At 48.5% G+C, this 21,830-nt stretch overlaps 1 protein-coding gene and 2 long non-coding RNA genes across 5 annotated transcripts in view; 2 read left to right on the top strand and 1 right to left on the bottom strand.

Annotated features, from left to right (window-relative positions):
* CDCP1 (CUB domain containing protein 1) overlaps positions 1 to 5,173 on the top strand; it is a 56,584-nt gene extending 51,411 nt beyond the window's left edge. For all 3 annotated transcript variants that reach the window (XM_086368451.1, XM_086368453.1, XM_086368452.1), the window contains one exon: positions 1,531 to 5,173. In XM_086368451.1, coding sequence (XP_086224577.1) covers positions 1,531 to 1,963 — 433 coding nt within the window. In that variant the 3' untranslated portion in view covers positions 1,964 to 5,173. The remainder of the gene's footprint in view (positions 1 to 1,530) is intronic.
* Positions 5,079 to 17,282, bottom strand: LOC147348643 (uncharacterized). Its single transcript, XR_015151802.1, has 4 exons — positions 17,209 to 17,282; positions 11,286 to 11,388; positions 7,593 to 7,674; positions 5,079 to 7,173 (listed from the first exon to the last, which is right to left on the bottom strand). It is a non-coding gene; the product is annotated as an uncharacterized LOC147348643 (long non-coding RNA).
* LOC147348644 (uncharacterized) lies at positions 13,535 to 16,821 on the top strand. Its single transcript, XR_015151807.1, has 2 exons — positions 13,535 to 14,607; positions 15,142 to 16,821. It is a non-coding gene; the product is annotated as an uncharacterized LOC147348644 (long non-coding RNA).
* Positions 17,283 to 21,830: the final 4,548 nt, after the last annotated feature.

The raw sequence follows: 21,830 nt of genomic DNA on the forward strand, positions 1-21,830 counted from the left end.
TCTGGGGTGCATGGTATGCTCAACCCAGATGGGAAAGCGTGTCATTAATACTGAGAGCCAGCTTCCTGCCCAGGAGGGAATTGGGCAGGGAGGGGAGGGACCTGCACTTGCCTCCATCCCTAAAGTGCCCCAGTCCGGGCCTGAGAATCCTCAGCCCCCTCCTTGCTGTGGGGGAGGCTACTGGCTGGCAGATTTACATAAGGCTCCTCCATCCCCAAGTTAGGGTGGGAGGGAACGCGGCTTCTGTAAGGGGGAAGAAGGGCAGACAGTGCTGTTGAACTTGTTCCTTAAGCATGTATTTCCTGGGACTTCCCTGGTGGTCCAGTGGCTAAGACTCCACGCTCCCAATGCAGGGGCCCTGGGTTCGATCCCTAGTCAGGGACCTAGATCCCACATGCCACAGTTAAAGATTCCGTCTGCTGCAATGAAGACCTGGCACAGCCAAGTAAAAAAATTTTTTTTAAAAAGCATGTATTTCCTGAGGGTCTTCTGGGCCTTAGGAACCAAATGAGGTGTTGGGGATACACAGGAGACAGAAGAGCTTAGTGGGGACAAGAACGGCGCTGTAGGAGCACACGGGAGGTCATCATTACAGGACTTCAGGCTGGAGCCCTGGCAGCCCGTTGTTCTGGCCGGGGAACCCAGCGTTACAAGCTACATGTGCTGGATTTATTTTTATCTCAGAAAAGTCCGGGTTCATCATTAGCGAACCGCCAGCCAGCGAACTGCGTTATGTGATCCCTTATGCTGATTGAGCTAATATCCTCCATTTGAATCTCTGATTGGCTAAAAAGTCAGCCTACCCCGCTTTTCACTGGTGGAGATGGACAGCGAGGCTTTGTTTTTGAGGCAGGGAGTGCTAATGCCTGTCCACGTCCAAGTACCAAAGAACATTACAAACCAAGCGTCACTGGTGGCGGGGGGAGTCGGGCACCCTGGGCTGACTTTTGTCTTGTTGGTTGCTCTTTCCTCTGTTGGAGGTTACTGCTGAAGGGACTGGCTCCCTCTGCTCCTTCTGAGTCCAAACTGTCCCCAACTCCAACTAAAAACTAAGATACAACCTTCCATCCTGAGTCTTGTGTGCTGTCATTTAGAATCGAAATGGACGTGGCTTGTACACGTGCAAAAGTGAGCTGAAGTGTTAGCTACAGGAAAGAATTCAAAGTCATGGGAGGCTGGCCTGGGCATGCCCATTTCTGCAAGGAAAGGGTATTATCAGACCCTCCACCTTTGGACACCACGGGAGTAATCAAAGCAAATGGAGGCACAGATGGTGTTGAGAATGCCCACTCTACACCACTCTCTGCTCCTTAAGTTTCCACCTTAAAAACTGGAGACAGAGTTGGTCCCTCCTAAATGTTCTCTGAGGACAGCAATTTCCATTTCAAATGCTAAAGCAACCTGAGGGACTCGGGGAGACATGGGTATAATTGACCCTGAAGGATCTATTATACATTCCAGTAGGGACATACAGTTGATGGGCCTCTGAGGTCACATTCTTCCTGACTTCTGTCTGTTTCCCTCCCTCAGTAAGAAAAAGAAGATCACCAAGGGCCCGGCTGTAGGCATCTACAACGGGAACGTCAACACCCAGATGCCGATGCAGCGGAAGAAGTTTCAGAAGGGGCGCAAGGACAATGACTCGCACGTGTATGCCGTCATCGACGACACCATGGTATACGGGCATCTGCTGCAGGATGCCAGCGGGCCCTTTATCCAGGCAGAGGTGGACACCTACCGGCCCTTCCAGGGGCCCACAGGGGACTTCCCTCCCTCCCCACCCCCCACAAACTCCAGGGCCCCGACCGTCAAGCTGGCCACAGATGAGCCGCCCCCTGGCTCCCCTCCTGAGTCTGAGAGTGAGCCGTACACCTTCTCCCACCCCAAGGACGGGAAGGTCAGCAACAGAAGCACAGACACTCCTCTGCTGGACGCCCACGAGCCCACGGAGCCCGGGGAATAACAGGGACCCACCCAAAGACTTGGCATACGGCAGGGCATTGAGAAGCCCTTTAGGGTTCCCACCCAGATATCCTGAAGACAAGGAATTGTGTGGAAGGACAAAAGGAGGTTTTTCCTGAATGCCACCAACTTCTGATTTCCACGTGGACTCACTCCGCCGCTGAGACGTTGAACATGATGATTTGTGATCCGGATGCTATCATCTCCGGGCATGTCCTTTAAACTCAGGTTGGGTTGTAACCAGCCCATAATGAGAGGGAAGCGGCTGAATCACCCAGGACAGGGCTGCAGCGAGCCCCACATTTGGGTTTAGACCTCTTCAGGTTGACAGTGTTGATCCCTGGGTCCTTGCTCTCACTGGGGAGCCCCTGGATGAAAATGTCAGTGTGCTTTTTTAACTATTATTATTTATTGGGTGGTCCTGGGTATTTAAGAAGTCAAACGGGTTGCCATGCAGCTCGTCTCACCAGACATAGTGGCAGCTCATGCTCACTGATTAGATGGCTGGGTTTTGACTTCTGCCCACCACTAGATAAACATGTGCCTGTCCTCTGGGAGGTGGGAATAATTTGCAGTTTCTCCAGCCGGAAAACAGTGTGTGTGTGTTTGAGGGCACTGACGCACATCTGCTTTGAGGAGAGACTTGCTGGTTGTCTTGCTCTGCATGTGGTTCTCTCTCTGCAAAAATCCATCTTGAGTCGCATTGTTGTCCTTGGATCTAGGAATAAGAGAAATGTCCTGGAATTGCGGTGTGTGGCTCCACCCAGCTGCAGCAACGCTTTAACGTTTAAACAGAAACGTAGAGAGTATTTTCATCCTCTAGAAGCGTTGAAAGAGGATTTCCGTGGTGGCTCAGTGGTGGGGAGTCTGTCTGCCAGTGCATGAGACACGGGTTTGATCCCTGATCTCTGAAGATCGCACATGCCTCAGGTCCGCCGAGCCCGTGTGCCACCATCGAGCCAGCACTCTAGAAGCCGGGGGACGCAACTCCTGCACACTACAGCAACCAGAAAAGCCCGAGCACTGCAATAAGAGAAAAGCCTGCCCAGCAACAAAGACCCAGCACAGCCAAAAAGATATAAGCAAACAAAAGCATACACTAGAAAAATAACATTGAAAGGTACAGGAGAGAGTGGCCACTCGTATTAGTTGCTAAGGCTACTGCAACAAATTACCGCACGCATGGTGGCTTGAAACAACACGCGTTTCCTATCTGACTGTTCTGGAGATCAGAAGTGCAAAACGGGTTTCCCTGAGCTAAAATCCGCGTGTCAGCAGAGCTGTGCTCCTTCTGGGGGCTCCAGGGGCGAATCCGTCTCCTTGCCTTTTCCAGCTCATAGCAGCCTCTCACATTCCTTGCCTCCAATCATGGCATTGTGACACTGCTGTTGTTCAGTCACTCAGTGGTGCCCAACTCTTCGCAACCCCATGGACTGCAGCACACCAGGCTCCTCTGGCCTCCACTCTCTCCCACAGCTTGCATCTCTCTTCTACTGACAAGGACCTTTCACTTACAAACCTCACCCGGGTAATCCAGGGTCATCTCCCCGTCACAGGATCTTTCATTACACTGAAGATCCCCTTTGCCCTGTAAGGTAACATATCCATAGGTTCCAGGCATTAGCACATGGACCTTTCTCCTGCCTACCACACTCTACCCGCCCCAGGAGAGACTACAGAATGTTCCAGCCTACAGATGTGTTTTGTTAGGCCTGCAGCATCTTTTTAAAGAATTACTCACCAACATTTGAAATGATAAAATGTTTACATAACAAATCTGGATCGGAAGATCTGGCCATGCTGGGACTTGCGTGCTCATCAGAAAATAGCCGTCTGGAGTTGACACACAGCTGCTCTCTAGAGGGGGCACCTGATTCACCCATTCCCTGCAGGCCACACCTCTCCCTATCGCCTCCCACAGAGGCTGAGGGTCTGTTGCTGTGGGTGAGTGCCCTTCAGGGCTGCTTCTCTCATAATGGAAAGTTCAGGACCCATACCTCAAGTGACATAAAAAGACAAGTCTTGAGGTTGATGTGTGCTTCAGGAAAGTTGTTTTTTCACACCCAGCCCACATCCTTCATTTATACTAATTACCAGCCCAGCTCCTGCAGGCGTTTGCCTTCGTGGCCCCTGCTCTCGTCCAGGAGGAAAAGGATTGTGTTATGGCTTGTCAGCACAGTCCCAAGGTCAATATTTCTGTGGCAAAACCTCCTTTAAAAAATAGATGCGGGTTGTCAAATTCAGTGGCTTCACCTTGGAAATGCACTGTCTGGACTTGTCCCCTTGCTACTTTGCCTCCATGAAAAGTTTTGCAATCATCTAAATGCTGTGAGGTCCAAGGTCTCTTGAATTCTTTCCAGAAAGAGGAGTATTATTTTTATTGTGTCTTTGGTGCTCCCTGTGACGCTTTTACTCTGAAAGGCTGGCTCTGCCCACGGACCCTCATTGTCTTGGCCTGAGATGCTGGCAAAGCCCCTCCAGGAAGGACCAGAGGAGGTCTGTGGCTCCTTTCCTTTCACTGAAATTGTATCACTATTTAAAACCATCACTGGGGCCCCGCTCCTCCATTCTCTGCCTTCTCCAACCTCTTGGCCTCTTCTGAGGGTCACTCAGCGCTCGAAATTCCACCCCCAAAGTGTGGCTGTCCTCACACACATCATCTTTACCTGCAGGGGCCCCACGTGGCCATTCCCTTTTAACCAAGAGCTCAAAACTCCAGGCCACGTTACTATCTCCTGAGACCTCAAGTCAATCTCCAAAAACATGCCTCCTTGAAGGGGCCAGACCGATATACCCTTGGCTCTTCCCTTTAAAGCTCAGGCCCCATTTCTGTAACATATTTCAGGGTCACTGAAAACCAAACACATTTGTCAAAGCCTAGCTGGTGCCAGCAGATTGCCCTCCAGGCCACGTCTGCCCTCGCCCTCAAGCCCATCCTCTGACGAAGCCTGGCTCGGGCAGGACTGATTAATGCTGCAGCCATTTTGCAAGGTTGGGTGGGGCCGGCGGGGGGGGGTCGGGGGGGTCGGTCTCAAGGAAGAGCCAGGGGGAAAAGCAGAAGTCTATGGGACATAACCTTGGTGAGGGTTAGGACAGATTCGTGGGATCTGCAATGCTTAACTCAAAATAATTTATTTGTTGTAGATACTTTTTAGGCAGCATTTTGTTCATTTCCTATACTTTTTTAAATAAACAAATATACAGAAAAAAAGAGGTATCAGGTTGTTTAAATGCTTTGGCAGCTTGTCCCCTGGGTCAGCTGAAGCCCTCATTGCCCGGTTGTTGACTGAGACAGGTTCAGCAGGAGCTCAACGCATTCCATCTTCTCTATGTGTTTATGTTCCAGCAGGCTGGGCTTTGAGCTGCCAGTGGGTGACTCAGAGGCCAGAGTTTGTTCTGTTCTGTTCTTGCTGAGGCAGCCGGAGTCCCCTCTGCATGACCCTCCTAATACCTGTCCCCTATTGAGGCCACCTTGGCCACTAACTGCTCAGTGGCTCAGTTCAAGAACCCACCTGCAGTGCAGGAGCCGCAGGAGACTCGGGTTCCATCCCTGGGTCAGGAAGATCCTCTGGAGGAGGAAATGGCAACCCACTCCAGTATTCTTGCCTGGAAAATCCCATGGACTGTAGCCCACTGGGCTACAGTCCATGGGGTCACAAAGAGTCAGACTCGACTGAGCACACACGAAAACATATGCACACTGCTCTAAGCCCAGTGCAGCTCACCAGCCAACAGAACAGAGGCAAAGGGAGAGTGGTGGGAGGGGAACCTCCAGGTGGGCGCCTGCGCACTTGGACAGGAGACCCAAGTGCTCGAGGGAGACGGAGTACTGCTGTGTAACGAACCAGCCCAGACCCTAATGGCTTAAGAATAATCGTGTATTCTGCCACAAACCTAAGCTGAGCAGGACTCAGCGTGGATGGCTTCTCTGTGCTCTGTGCGGCCTCTGGGGCAACTCAACTAGAATCCACTTTCAAGATGGTGCATCACGCAGCCAACAAGTTAGCGCTGGCTACCAGCTAGGAGCTTTGATTCCTCATCACAAGGACTGCTCACTCCACAGGGCTTTCTGGACTTCACAACCCAGAGGCTGAATTCCCAGGGCGAGTGCCCCCAGAATCAGGCCAGTGTCTCGAATCCTGGGCCTGGAACCTGGCCCAGTGTCACATCCATTCTAGCCTATGGGTACGTCAGTCTCAGAACCTCAGATTTAAGAGGGTACGGACACAGCATCACAAAAGAACATTACATTCGTAGAGAAGTGACAAGACAAAGGAGAAGTACTCAGCTTCTAGGAGTGGCAAATTGTGGAAAGCTAAGAATATGGGGAAAACAAATGGAAAATACAGTTCTTAGCAAAGTGCATTGTGTCGATTTCTCTGGTGTTGTCTCCCGGCTAAGAGTGTAGAGTTGTCTCTGGTGATTAAGAATCGTTCTGTCCTTCCTGGTAAAGAGGGGGAGGACAGAGAGCTTTTCTTGTGTCTGTTCCTTCTTAACTGCCTTCAATTCAAAATAATCCTCATGCCAGTCTGGCATATTTTGGGGTAGAATACCCTAAATCCCTCACTTTCCCATTTGAAACATAAGTTTCATATATTAAAAGTTGAGTTGGCAGCTGTGCAAAGAGGCTGGAATGAGAAGTAGCAAAATAAGAGATCTGCAGAGGCAGAGAAAAGCCTAAATGGAAGAAGGGGAAAAGAACAAACCTAAGTCTCTTGCCCATGTCTTAATGAATCAGTCTCTCAGACCCAGGAAGGAGTCACTCGGTGAAACAGCTGTGTTTCATTTTAGGAAGCTGTGCTGCAGGCAGGAGCGGGAGCCTGCTTAAGTCCAGCCTTTATATGGTGTCAGCAGTCAGGCACCTGATGAGGGACATTTCTATAGGAAATGAAGGGGAAACAAACTGTAACCTCATTTTTTGAGTCCAGAGGGTCGTTAGTGAGAAGATTTCTAGATGTTGGGCTCAGAGCATTTTTAAATGGTGGACTGAGAATAGCAGTGCCAAGCCAACAAACTTCCTAGTTTGCAATTCCAGTGTCGGATTCGAGCGTCTCCATGAGCATCACTATCCCCAGTATTTCTCAGTCAGGCGTGGAGGTGTACAGCTGCACTTTGCAGGGCTTCTCCTCCTGGCGCTCCTTCTCTCTCTCTTTTTTTTAAGGTAGTCCCAAGAAGGATCTAGGCAGTCAGGTAGTTCTCAATGGCACCAAGCTGGGAGGGAGAGAGAAAAAATGGAAATGTTAATTGCTAAAATGCACGTCAGAAGCCAGTTTACCAAGAGGTCAAAAGGCTCAGAGGCAGTGAGCCTGGCTGGAGTTCCACAACCCACCCACAACAATATGCTAGATTTTGTTGTTGTTGTTGAAAAACAGAATTTCTCTCTATAAGTACCCCCATTTCTATCAAAGATAATCAAAGACTATTTTGTTTGCAAAGTAAGTCTAGTCTCATGCAATTTGGCTTAATTATTTACATTAAGTGCAGCAAGAGTGGTACCGTGTCTCCCCAGACCGAAGAGATCTTGGAATTGGCTAAGAGGCCGCCATGAAACGTGATCTGTGTGACTGAGACAGGCTAACTTCTCAGAGCCAAAATTTCCTCAACTGTAAAATGCAAATCCTAATACTTACTTATTAACAAGGTGACTGCCAGGGTGGGGAAGAGATGCTGCATGTGACACTGTCTGGATTTAGTAGTCACTCTTTGTTAAATCTGCATTGAAGAGAGAAAAAAAATACATAGCCTATAGTCTGCTCAATTTGGCATGGTCTCATCTTCAGCAAGCTGCCTGTCTTTTCCTGTGGGCTGACAGTTCTCTAGCTAATTGTGTCAAATTTGAAGACGCTGTACTCCACGTCCTCTCCACACTCATTTTAGCTGTCAGCTTCAGCAAGCTGACATATGATCCTCATCATTCGTGCAGCCCTAGAAAGAGATGTTCCTGGGGGAAGCATCACAGCATGAGCCATGCGGGGTCCACAGCCAAGGAACCCAGAACTATGGGCTTTCATTTTCTAACACGATTGCAGTGTGATAAGATATTTGGCTGCCTGTGGCAGGGGCAGCACCAGCTGTTTGGGCTTGCCTGAGCAGGCACCCAGACCAGAGAAGGACCTCAACAAACACATAAGAGGTGTGCAGCATTGTGGCTTGAAGTTACCATAGCAACTGTCCTGTCTTTTTCTCCTTGCTCCACTCCTACCCCATCACAGGACACCATTCCTCAGTGACAAAGAGGGCAAGAGTTGTTCAGTCGCTAAATCATGTCTGACTCTTTGCCACCCCATGGACTGCAGCACACAAGGCTTCTCCTGGAGTTTGCTCAAATTCACGTTCATGGAGTCAGTGATGCTATCTAGCCATCTCATCCTCTGTCATCCCCTTTTCCTCCTGCCCTCAATCTTTTCCAGAATCAGGGTCTTTTCCAATGAGTCGGCTCTTCGCATCAAGTGGCCAAAGTATTGGAGTTTCAGCTTTAGCATCAGTCCTTCCAATAAATATGCAAGGTTGATTTCCTTTAGGATTGACTGGTTTGACCTCCTTGCAGTACAAGGGCCTCTCAAGAGTCTTCAGCACCACAGTTCAAAGGCATCAATTCTTTGGCGCTCAGCCTTCTTTGTGGTCTAACTCACATCCGTACACGACTACTGGAAAAATCATAGCTTTGACTAGACGGACCTTTCTTAGCAAAGTGAAATCTCCGCTTTTTAATACACTGCCTACTTTTGGCAAAAAGTATCCCTCCTTTAAAGCTGATCAGAAACTCATCACTTCTCTAATGTAGAACCAAATCAATGCCTCTAAATTGCCTCTAAGCATCGGAAAAGTTTCAAAAAGAAGTTTGAAAAAAAAATCTTATTAAACAGGAACTGTGGACAGTGTTTGCCTTTATAGAAGGAAATGGTGACTGGGAAATTTTCCCCCATATACCATTCTGTAGCTTTTGAATTGGAACTGTACAAATGTATCTTATTTTTCAGTGAAAGAAAATGGAAACAAAAACTTCCTTTTAAAACTTGTCAAAATTCAAGATTCCTGGGACTTCCCTGGCAGTCCAGTGGTTAAGACTGTGCTTCCAATGCAGGGGACATGGGTTTGATCCCTGTTCAGGAAACAGCTCCTGCTTGCAGCAAGGCCAAAAAGAATACATTTAATACATAAAAATACATAAAGAATACATTTAATACATAAAAAACAAAAAATAATAATAACAACAGAGTACCCTTTAGATTCTTTGGTGGTTCAGTCTTGCCATCTTCTTGTGAGTGCAATTTTTCAGAGACTTTTAAGCCTCCTTCCCCGGCTCCTCCGCCCCGCCCCCAGTGGTGGGACCAGTTTGGCCAGATTTCACCCTATCTGGTCAGAAATCCCAGGTTACTCCGAGAGAGGCTAAAGGCTGGAGAAGACTGGAAGGCATGGTAGCTGCTCAAACACCCTGGAAGACTCTTCCATACTACCTCAGGGATCATTCCTCAATGCTGATGCTCCCAGGCCAGGAAGTTCTCTGGGAGCCGACACCAATCCTGGGACAGCAGCTGTTGCACTCGGCTCCCGCATCGGAAAGAGGAGTCCTGGGACCAGCTGGTGACCTGGCGTCAGCTCCATCATTGCCCAGGACGTTCAGATCTGACCTATCCAGGAGCCAGACTGGAGGGACTAGAATCTGCTCAGATCTTAAGCCTAGGAAGTACGGTTGGGAGGGTATCGGCTGCCCCTTGGAGTTCAGGGAGAAGAAATCATTTTGTGATGCTTAATCATTTGGAAGGAAAAAAAAAATTTCTTTTTTTTTTTTCAGCCAAAAAAAACCATGTTAAAGAGTGAAAGAGCCATTCTACCACAGGCTTGGGTTCAGTGTGTACTTTGAACCCTGGGCTGGCTCCCTGGGTCTCAGGATAGCAGGCGGGTCCAAGTCCCTCGTAGGTCCCTTTCTTTCCTGGACACATTAATTGCTTGGCTGCCTGCCACTGGCGGTGTCACCAGAGCTCTTGGCAGGCTGAACACTAATCCTACCTTTCGCCTGGGAGACTGGGAGGGAACCTGCTCTCCAACCTCCTCCCAAGGCTGCAACCCCCAGTCACCCCCATTGATGGCTGCAGCTGCTACCCAGGAGGCCCCTGCTGGTATCCTGAGACCCAGTGAGCCAGCTGAAAGTGAAAAAGTGAAAGCGTTAGTCGCTCAGTCCTGTCCGACTCTTTGGAATTCCATGGACTGTAGCCCTCCAGGCTCCTTTGTCCATGGAATTCTCTAGGCAAGAATAGCGGAGTGGGTAACCATTCCCTTCTCTAGGGGATCCTCCCGACCAACGGATCGATCTCATGTCTCCTGTGTCTCCTGCATTGCAGGTGGATTCTTTACCATCTGAGCCACTATGGAAGCCCAGGGAGCCAGCTGAGGGAAGGATAATTGGGAAATGTGAACTTCAGAGGTGACCCTTTCCAATCAGGAGTTAAATTGCCCTCACTTCCTCTTGAAAAGCAACCCGGTGATATTTCTGCAAATAATAGTCTTTTTGAGAAACACTGGCAACAAAGGTACTTCTAATAATGAAGATGAAAATCCCTTACACCTTTTAAAAACTGTCTAGTGTCAAATCAGTCCAATATATCCAGGATAAAGCTGTATTTTCAATTATATTTTTCTTAAACAACATGGGTAACAAGCTCCTTTTGCGATAATGAAGCCTTTGTCTTTGGTGTTAAAAAAAAAAAAATTAATCTATTTTCTCCAGGCCAGGGACATCAAGTTTTAAAATGAGAATTCATACTTGCTACAGATGCTGCAAGCTGACTTTTTGCACAAATAGATCAAGATGTTTCTGTTTGTCTTCAGATCCTTGCCAAGGGTTGAGCGATAATTGAACATGGCAACAAGTCTGCTTTGATCTTCATGAGGAATTTCAGTGTGGGTAGCACTCAACTGCCTGGTATTCATTCTGCTGTGGATCCAATTCAATCCAGTTATTTCAGTGTACTCATGAAATGCCTACTATGTGTAAGACATAAGTGTGGGATTATGTGTAAGACTTAAGTGTGGGCTTCCCTGGTGGCTCAGCTGGTAAGGAATCCACCTGCATTGTGGGAGACCTGGGTTCGATCCCTGGGATGGGAAGATCCCCTGCAGAAGGGAACCCATTCCAGTATTCTGGCCTGGAGAATTCCATGGACTGTATAGTCCATGGGGTCACAAGGAGGCAGACACACTAAGCGACTTTTCTGTGTAAGACAGTATGCTCAGGCTGAGTGCTGGTGGAGAAGAAGTTACCATATAAAGTGCTACGAGGGAGGGCTGAGACACAGCGTAGGGGAGGAGAGGAGACGACGAACCTTCGGTGGCAACATCTGCTCATTCATTCAACAAGCACTTCACCAAGTGAGGCGCTGGATGTCTCGGTTCCATTAGCTCCTTTCTTGAGTGGTTAAGACATTTCTAAACCAGAAGAGGAATGAATTGTGAGGCTTGGCTGGAGAGGCAGTCATAAAATATGGTGAGTTCTTTGCCAATTTTTAGTCACTTTTCCCAACTAATGTTTTGCTTCTCGCTCTGCTCCTGAGGCAACAGACCACATTGCAAGTATTTAGTAAACAAGCTTCATTCATCTATAAACCAAGCAATACATATTGTGCTGATTCCTCAGCTATATGCTTTTTTCATTTTGGTAATTTTATTTATTTATTACCTTTGGCTGTGCAGAGTCCTTGTTGCTGCCTGACTTTTCTCTAGTGGCACCGGGGGGGGGGGGGGTTCCTCTCCAGTTGCCATGTGCAGGGGTCTCACTGTGCTGGCTTCTCTCGCTGTGGAGCCGGGCCTTAGACACAGGGGCTTCCTTCAGTAGTCCTGGGACACGGCCTCAGCCACTGGGGCTCCCAGGCTCTAGAGGATAGGCTCAATAGATATGGCTCGTGGGCTTAGATGCTCTGAAGCATGTGAGACCTTCCCAGACCAGATATCAAACCTGCGTCTCCTGCTTTGACAGGCGGATTCTTTACCCCTGAGCCCTGAGGGGGAGCCCTCTCGGTAATATTCTTACACAAAGAACTTTTCGCTGAGGATACTTAGAAAACCATGCTCTCTGTCGTGGCCCTCAGGAATGCTGAGGACTGGAGTGCTAGAATGTTCTAGATCCTGTGCCTGTAAGACACAGGTCGCCCCAAGATTTAACCTCGATTCCAGATCTTTGCACAGAACTACTGCCATTTTAGGAACAGCAGCCTACTATTCTCTCACCTGAACTGGAGACGAAACACACTTCCAGGCCACCGAGGAATAAAAGGGACCAAACAGCCTCAGCTGGGGAGGGTGGAACCCTGGGGCTTCCTGGATCTAACTCAGCAGACCCAGAGTTTGGGGTTGAGAAGGGCAGGGTCATCTACAATGCTTTAGTCCCATCTCAAGTTCTTGAATTGTCATTTTCCAGGTCCCCTTTCCCGAGTTCTTTGAAGGCCCAGAAAATTAGAAAGAGGGTTTCTGAAGATCATGGCTGTGCTAGGGCTGAGCTTCTGCAGAACAAACACTGTCCTCCTCTCTGAACAGCCATTCTCAGATGCTAAATAGGGGGTGACCTGAGGACAAGGGAAGGGAATTGAGCTCTGTCTCCTCGGTTGGTCAAGTTCTTCCAGCAAATTCCAGTGAAAGGGCTCCTGTCACAAGGGGACCATTAAATAAAGGACTGTTTGTGCTCAGGGGAGCACCTTCCTCCCACACGTGTTCAAGGACTGCCTTCAAAATGACAGCAACGACAAAAATCCCCACCCATCCAACGATCCTGGATTACCTCAGTTACCAATCCTTCCAGGTCTTCTAGCTTGAAAAGCAAAACTCTCATCTTTGGATTGTGAGGCAAGGGTCTGAGGCCAGACTCATCCCCCCAACCCCCTTCCTTCCACCCCATCTCCCTGGGGGGCGGGGATGAGACATATCTTGAGACATATTTTTAAACCAACTGCCTGGCTCTCTGCCCTGCCTCCCACTTCTAAGCCATCATTTTAAACTATGTTTAAAGTGGACCACATGGGGACAATTAAGGCAAAGAATTCCTAGGCCTGAGGGGCCCAGAGAATGAGAAGGACCTTGAGGAGAACTGAGGGAGCCAGAGGTCCAGAGATCTTCCCTGGTGGCTCACGGTTAAGAATCTGCCTGCAACACAGGAAACATGGGTTCGATCCCTGGGTCAGGAAGATCCTCTGGAGAAGGAAATGGCAACCCACTCCAGTATTCTTGCCTGGGAAATCCCATAGACAGAGGAGCCTAGAGGGCTACAGTCCATGGGGTTGCAAAAGAGTTCCAGCAGCAGCAGCAGGGGTCCAGAGAAGGGGGAGGTTGTGAGCGAGGTGTGGGGAGGGGAGCCCGAGGGGAAGGGAGAGGCAGGGGGACTACTCGAGGGGGAGGTCGGCTCACTTAGCCTCCTGGCAGCCTCCCTCCAGGCCACCTGCCAGTATCCTGAGACCCAGTGAGCCAGCTGAGAATCAGGACCCACACCCTGGGCCGCCTTGTGCATGAGTGCTAAGTCACTTCAGTCATGTCCCTCCAGGCTCCTCTGTCCATGGGATTCTTCAGGCAATAATACTGGAGTGGGTTGCCATGCGCTCCTCCAGGGGATCTTCCCCACCCAGGGATCAAACCCGTGTCTCTTATGTCTCTTGCATTGGCCGGCAGGTTCTTTACCACTAGCGCTACCTGGGAAGCCTGCTGCATGCAAAGAAGCTTCCCATCACATCCAGGTACAGGTGAGGAACCTGGGGCCCTCCACAGGGTGCGGAAGTCCAGGTTTAAGGCCACCAGCATGTGAGTAAGGACACTGCCGGACCCCTAGTCAAGGACAAGGGCAGATTCCCCGTGACACTGTGCCAAGGGCCTTTCTGGTTAACATTTTCACCACTGGGGGTGACAGAGGTTGCTCCACCTAGGTTTGGGCCCCTTTCTCCTTTGGAGCTTGCACTACGCCACCTGGGGCGCTGATCCTCCCCCAGTTGAAGCACACAGCGAGAGGTGTCAGCCGTGTGGTAGGATGGGTGGCCTCAAGACCTTGCGGCTAGCAGCACCATTCAACACGGGCAGCCTCCCATAGCTCGAGCTGACTTGGCCCAGGGATGATGCAGAGAAAACCTTCCTACCGCCTTTCAATTTCTTCTCTTTGAGCTCACAGTTCCTTTAGTCTGCTTCCTTCTAGAAGAATGAGTTTTTCTAACTGGTGTCCTCTACTTCTGCCTTCGAGTTAAAAGGTGAGCCGTTAGCTTTGGACTCTTAACTCTCTGGAAGGTGACGATCATTATTGGTCTCTTTTTGCTCCTAAAAGCTCTGTGCATTTCTCTTTTAATTAAAGTACAGTTGATATACAAAATTATGTAAGTTACAGGTGTACAATATAGTGATTCACAATTTTTAAAGATTTAACTCCATTTATAATTATTATAAAACATTGGCTATATTCCTCATGTTGTACAATATGTGTTAGTCGCTCAGTCGTGTCCGACTCTTTGTGACCCCATGGACTGGATGCCGCTAGGCTCCTCTGTCCCTGGAATTCTCCAGGTAGGAACACTGGAGTGGGTTGCCTCTCTAATTGTGGTGTGAGTTTCTCATTGTGGTCGCTTCTCTTGTTGCAGAGCACAGGCTCAGGAGTTGTGTCCACAGGCCACAACCATGCATGTAAGTCTTCCAGGAGCAAGGATTGAACCTGTGTCCCCAGCACTGGCAGGCAGTTTCTTTTTTTTTTTTTTAGTTTGGAAGATAATTAGTTTACAATATTGTGTTGGTTTCTGCCATACAGCAACACAAATCAGTAATAATTATACATATATCCCCTCCCCTCTCCCCTCCTAGCCCACCGCTCTAGGTCATCACAGAGCCCCAGGCTGGGCTCCCTGTGTTATGTAACACCTTCCTACTAAGCAGGTAGATTCTTAACCACTGGCCCACCAGGGAAGCCCTGCAAATATTTTTTGCATGCCCGCCATTGTGCATGGCTTGCTCTCATCCTTGACTTGTTTCAGACTTAACTTTGCAGTCCTGTGAAGCTTCACTGTATTTCTAGTTGTGTACGACTTGTTCGAGGTTACAGAGCAACTTGAGTTAGAATTGGAACCCTACTTGGAGGATTCATGTACATCTTGGCTCTGTGTCCCGAAACCTTTCTTTTTCATCATTGTCTTGCCTTTCTTTTCTTCTCTTTTTCTTTCACAGGCTGGACTCAGCACCTTAGAGACAGACTCAGGAACTGATCATCTGTGGACCACCTGTGTGTGCCCTGTAGCCAAAGGCCACCAAGAACAAAGTTGGATTTACTGATCTTTTGCAGGGAGGGAGGCTGTGTACATGCAGATAAGGAGTCATGGGGCCTCTCAGCACAAGGGACTTAGAACAGAACATGGACTTGTGTTAAGTGGTGTGTGGGAAGTTTCAAGGAAGCAGGGGTTTGCTCTGGATCGAATGGTGTCAGGAAGCAGGATTCTACCACCAGGAACTTCGGTTTTTATACAGAAGGTGAAATGAAGGCATCAGAGCTAAAGCCGTGGTTGTGAAGAGACAGCTGTCACTTGGGTTAGTTGAGTGATTTCTCTCGTGTGGGCAGAGGCTTAGTTTGTCCCTGTGCTCAGACATGACTACAGAATGGTCTTGTTTTGTCAGGCTTGTCTGAAGTTGGTGATGGGTGAGACTAGCTCTGTTTGAGAGGAGAACGTGGCACCTAGCTCTGAGTGCCTGGCTGGTGGGAGCTTGATGCTAGGGACTACTTTCGTCTTTGTCATTACAAACGCAAAGCTTTGATCCTCCAGTTCCAGTCTTCTTTATATCCTAGTCCTGTATCTTCATGATGGGATAAGGATCCTCACATTTGAAGAGGAGGAGGAGGGACGGATGAGAATGAGGAGGGGGATTTGCTTATGGTGGGGGTGGGGTAAAATAGTGTCTTAGCTTAGAGGATTCATATCTCTGTAACCTATATGGATCCAGGATTCCATTCCTCTGCCTGAATAGAATGATATTCCAAAGCCATATTAAGCAGACAAGGGAAGGAATTAGGATAATCTTTGTATTGTAGGTGCCTTGTGAATTACTGGAGGAAGTTCCAGGTCGAAGGGTGGGGCAGGCATAAGAAGTGGCCATTCTTATTACAGATAACCCTCACTTAGAAAGGTAATCCACCCTCTTTGGAAACACTGGGTGATTGTACATTCCAGTTTTCTGGTATATCCTTGATTTAAGTAATAAAACTATTTGATACCCTACATATAGTTTGACTACATATTATATTGTTCCATATAATGTTTTTAGAAGTGCAAGAGATTAACTGAGGGAAACACCTGTGAAAGATCAAGGGCTCAAGGGAGCAGGAGTCGGCAGGGAGAGGCGTCTTCAATACAGGTCTGACCCTGTGTGAAGAACAGCAGGGGGAAAGCGGACTGCGTAGGAAGAACCCCAGACTGCAGCACACTTCTGAGACAATCGAGGCCAGGCCTTTGGGGAGTTTCCAGGCTAAACTTTCCACTTAGAGGGGCCACCTATCCAGCGGGAATGGTTCTGTACTCAGTCACTGCCCAGAGCCAGCCAGGGAAAGACTGGCCCCTGCCCCTCCGCAGACAGCCCAGGCTGTCAGTCAACTCCTGCTTGGCAGCAGGCTATCTTAGAGCCGTCTGAGCTGCACCCTCCACAGCCATACGTGTCTTCGGTCAGCAATACCTTTATTTTTTTGAGTCACTGAAGCAGATCAAGTCCTCCCAGAAGCAGAGGCCAAGACAGGATTAGACATGCAAAAGATTTGTTAACGGAAATGCCTGCAGAGGATAAAAAGGGGAAGAGAGGATAGGGGGAAAAAACCTATACAAATGTGACTTACACTGTGAATAAATGCGCTTCTATAAGTTCTTGTTTTAAGCCTCTGTTGAGACATATGCCCTGAATTTTGGCTTGGCAACTATGGTTTCTAAGTCGTGTTAAATGATAATACTGTAATTTAGGAAGGGCAAACAAGGTGATACGGGCTTCCCTGGTGGCTCAGCAGCAAACAATCTGCCTGCAATGCAAGAGTCGTAGGAGCCACGAGTTCCATCCCTGGGTGGGGAAGATCCCCTGGAGGAGGGCATGGCAACGCACTTGAGTATTCTTTCCTGGAGAAGCCCCAGGGACAGAAGAGGCTGGAGGGCTACAGTCCATGGGGGTCTCAAAGAGTCAGACACAGCTGAGCGACTTAGCACGCACTCACGCAACAAGGTGATGGAGGTACAGAAACGGACCTTCTGCAAGCTCACTTACTTTTGCGCGGACCTCGACGACCAGCGGGACACGACCTAAAAGCAGCGGTAGTGCGACTGCGCAAGGAGCAGCACATGCTGCTAAAGCGCCTGCGCAAGACCTAGAATGAGGCTCCGCCCACAGAGGAGCCTGAGGTGGAGAAGACCAGGCGCCACAGCGTCGCCCTGCCCAAGATGGCGGGCAGTATGGTGGGCGTCTACAACTGTCAGGACCTTCAGCCAGGTGCAAGTCAAGCCTGAGGTGATTGGCCACTACCTAGACGAGTTCTCCATCTCCTATATAAGCCCATGAAGCACGGCTGGTCCGGCATGGAGCCACCCACTCTTCCTGCTTCGACCCCCTCAAGTAGCTTGCTGGCCAGTAAAGGCACGGACTTGGCTTTAGAAGGAAAGAAACTGGAATCTAAAGCATCAAATCAAGATCTGCCTCAGCTACTTTTTTTCACACGGCTCCTTTCTGTGAGGACTTCGCGTGTGCCCTCGCCCTCCCTGCTTCTCCACTTTGCTAAAGGGTGGTTTTGCCTGGTAGGGGACACTGGGCTGTTAGAGCCGGTGCCTGGGTTACTGGGGGAGTAGGCGCTTCTCTTGTCCCAGAAGGAGTTCAGAGAAGAGACAGGGCGGTCAAGAAAGCAAAGTGAAGATTTAACTAAGCGACGGTACACTCTCAAAGGTGAGAAACTGCACCGAGTTTCTTGGGCATGCAGGACATGCGGGATGTACAGATGAAGGGGTGGAATATGCATTGGGGAGGGAGGGTTTTGGGGGGTCACGCACCCGGATTTTCATCCTAGCTCCACCTTGCCAGGGGAGGAGGGATTTCTGCCCTATGTAGTCTTGATGGGAAGTGTCATGACCTCGGTGCATGGTAGGAACTTCTTATCTGCAAGGTTTTATTGTAATGAGAGCTTAGTAAGCAAACGGTTACATTTGGACGCCAGAAATTCCTACGTTTTTCCACCTTTCTTAAGCTGTCTGCAGGACACTTATCAGCTCAAAATGAGTGGTTTCCCATGAGTCCGAAGGGTTCTTCTTTGTCTGCCTAAGGACCCTCTTTGTTTAGGAGATATGTGATTTCCTGCTGTTGGCCCGTGTGCCCCTTTTAGTTCGCACCTGGCTATCTCCCTGCTCCAACATTACTCCTTCAAGGAGTCTGGACACTTAAAATCTTCTAAAGGCGGAAGTGTCTATGGTCCATCCTCTTTTCTTTAAATTTTTATTTATTTCTTGGTTGCATTGGGTCGTCATTGCTCTGTGCAGACTTTCTCTAGTTGTAGTGAATGGGGGCTGAGACTCTGTAGTGGCGGCGCTCCGGTTGCAGCATGCTGCGCTGGGTAGTTGCCGTGCACGGGCTTAGTTGCCCCAGGACGTGTGGAATCTTCCCGGACCAGGGATCAAACCCTCATCCCTGCGTTGGCAGGCGGATTCTTAACCACTAGGCCACCAGGGAAGTTCTGGTCCATCTTCTTAGCCGCTTTGAACTGAGCAGTGTTGTCCCTGCCTGTGGGTGGAGATATCCTTCCTGTCTGTGAGAGACGGGGATCTCAGGGTTGTTTGCGGTTTGGGAGGTGGAGAGTGGGGAGTAGACCCAGTGGATGGTGGCACCTCATCTTCAGGTGGGATGAATTAAAATCCCTGATGCATCATCACTTGAAGAGCTGGAATCCAAACCCAGGGTTTCTTCCTGATCGGTATTGCACTATCAATGAGTAGCTTCAACCTGGTTTAAGGTTTTCCCGGCGGAACTTGCTGATGAACAGGAGGAAACACTAGTTTCCCTGTTTGACTCTGGCCTCGTTATGTGGCTTGTGTGTCTTAATCTGAGAGACATTTTCCTACTACTACTGCGCAGTTGTTTTCCCAACAATGCAAAACAGGAAAGCTACCCTTAGAGGATACAACCAGCCCCGTCCCTCTGTCTTTGAGCAGCCTCAGAAATGCCGGGTCCCTTGCCAGGAGAGTGAACACCTCAAGAACAGGATCCAGGCCTCGTGGCCTAGCTTCTGTCAGAGCAATTGGCATATGGAAGGAGCTCAGTACTTACTAGTTGGCTGTTTGGAGAAATGGTTTGCACAAAGCTCTTTCTACTAACAAAGTGAGAGTCTTTGGCTCATTCTTTTGCAAGCTGCATGACCTTGGCTAGTCACTTAACCTCCCTGGGCCTCAGTTTTTTCCATCTGAAGATTGCATTGATCTTTGAGCTGTTTCTCCTGCGACTGTGTTCTCATGCTGTACAAAACAGCAGTGCATTCTAGTGGAGAAAATGGTTAGTTTCATAGATTGTGTCATGATTTTTAGCATGAAAGAGAGACTCATAAACCGTGCTTTTCATGAGTCACCCATGAAAAATAGGTGAAGTAGAATCTAATGTTAAGCTTTAAAATAGCCCTGGAAAATCTGGGTGGAAAACGTGTTTTTACAGAATTCCTTTCCAGCAATCACAAATACACACCAATGCACATGACCATCAACTCCTTTTCACAAAAGTTTCACAGTCACATCATGAAATATCTGAAAACTTTCTTCAAGATTCAGGAAGGACTGAATGTAAATAATAGTACATGGGCCTTGGAACTCGACAGACCTGAAATCCAGCCCCATTCATGGATGTTCTTAGAAAAATTATCCTCTCTGTACTCCGTTTTCTTCAACTATAAAATAGGCTTAATAAAACCACTCTCCTAGGTTAGTATGACTATTGAATGAGGTAATTCATGAGTTGTTGTCAGGACATAGTAAGGGGCTTGTGGGTCAGTGCCCAGCCCACAGTAGGAATGCACACACTGCTCATTTTCTTTGCTTTTATTAATACTTCCACCTTCTCTCAGCAAAGCCAAAATCCAAAGAATGTGCCTGGAGGTTGTGCGAGGACACATGAGTGGTTTAATGTTTTCATTTGAAGCAAGTATGTTTATGTGTGTGAGAGGGAAGCTCACATTCCAGGGGCCGACTCTGACCAGAGTTTGAACCTGTCTTCTTTGCTGTGCAACTAGCAGTTATGCAGAAAAGCCTGTGGTTTAGGGAGGTTGGGAGAGATTGATGGGTGAGTTGGCAACCAGGAAAGATATTACTGACACCTTGATTAACCTCTTCTCCAAGGCAAAGAACTGGAAACAGCTGAACTTGCGAAAGGAGTTTTTACCCAGCATTTTGCGTGACCGGCACTTATAGCAATATTTCAGATTGTCCCTTTGTTGGACATCCTCAAAATTTTTGCACACCAGGGCAGCACATGGTAAAGAAGGAAATGGGTGATGGTGAAAGAGGGCTCTACCATCAATTCTAATAAAGAGTAGTGGAGAAGCTGAAGATCTAGAAACCAGTACCTTATTATTGTTTATGCACCTTGGAAATTTTTAATTTTGTAGCCAGGGCCATAAGGAATAGTAAGGTGAGTGAGGCATTTAACTAGGGTACAAAATTTAAGGAAGTGCCTAAAAAACTCAGTAATCATGATACAAAATATTTGAACACAGTGTTTTAAAAAACAAAAATTAATGCAAACAACAACAACAGGTCAAAACTTAAAGCAAGATCCCAGGGCAGGTGCACCCTAGCTTCAAGTCCACGACTCTCAGTGTCTTAAAAACTGAAGAGCTTTTGCAGCTGATTAAAAACGGTTAACGATTCTCTTGCTTATGCTGCCACCTGCTGCTGAAATCAGGCAGTGCCACAGAGGCAGTTCTCTACCAGGACCCTCTCTCATACGCAAAGGCCTGGTGCCCTCTTGCGGGCATCCACCCAGTGCAGGAACTTTGAAAACCTGTGGCCTCCTACATTCTGCTAGATAGCTGAGTGGGGTAAAAAGAGCCCAAGACTCAGCCAGACCGAGATCTACATCTCATTTTTGCTTCTCACTTGCTAGGTCATCTTGAAAAAAAAAATCACATCGCTGTTCTGAGCTTCAGTTTCTGCACCTATAATGAATGTCTTCCATCATTACATCTTCCTAAACTGTTGAATTACATGAGATGGTTTCCATGACAATGCCAGGCAGGCTGTGTGGCACAAAGTGCACACACAGAGTTCGCTGTAAGCTACCTCCCCCATCATGGCCCACTCCCCGTGATCAAATCAAGATATCATCAATTTACCTCTGAAGGCAGGACACACTGAAAGACGACCAGGGAGAAAAGGTATGGCAGAAGTCCCCACAGGGGATGATGCCATGGCTGATCTGGGAAGACCTCCTCTAAGGGGGTTACTAGAGCTGGGCCTACATGGTTGGATGGGCCAGAGGGGCTCACGGGGCCCCTTCTCTGATGTTTTATCTCAGGGAAGGTCCAGCACCATGAGACAAGCATCACGGTGGTGATGGAAAGGCCAAGGCCCTGGTCATCCTGGCTCTGCTGCTTATTGGCTCTGTGACCAACGGAAGTCACTCAGCTTCCCTGAGCCTCAACTTCCGTTTCTACAAAATGGAGATAATAACATGCCTGTCCCTGGTGGATAAGATTAAATAAGATGACTTATTTAAAGTTCCTGCCATTCAGTGCGCTCAATAAGTGGTAGCTGGTATTGCTAGGATGGAACTTTCTTTGAGGAGCAGGAAAGGGGGACACACCAGTCAGGCAGTGTTGGCCACTCTCATTTTTGACTCCTATTCGGCAAGAAGGGGGATGCAAA

The sequence above is a fragment of the Bos grunniens genome, chromosome 22 (genome assembly GCF_055505025.1).
Source record: "Bos grunniens cultivar Pamir isolate PY7600 chromosome 22, Bosgru_T2T1.0, whole genome shotgun sequence".
Lineage (NCBI taxonomy): Eukaryota > Metazoa > Chordata > Mammalia > Artiodactyla > Bovidae > Bos > Bos grunniens.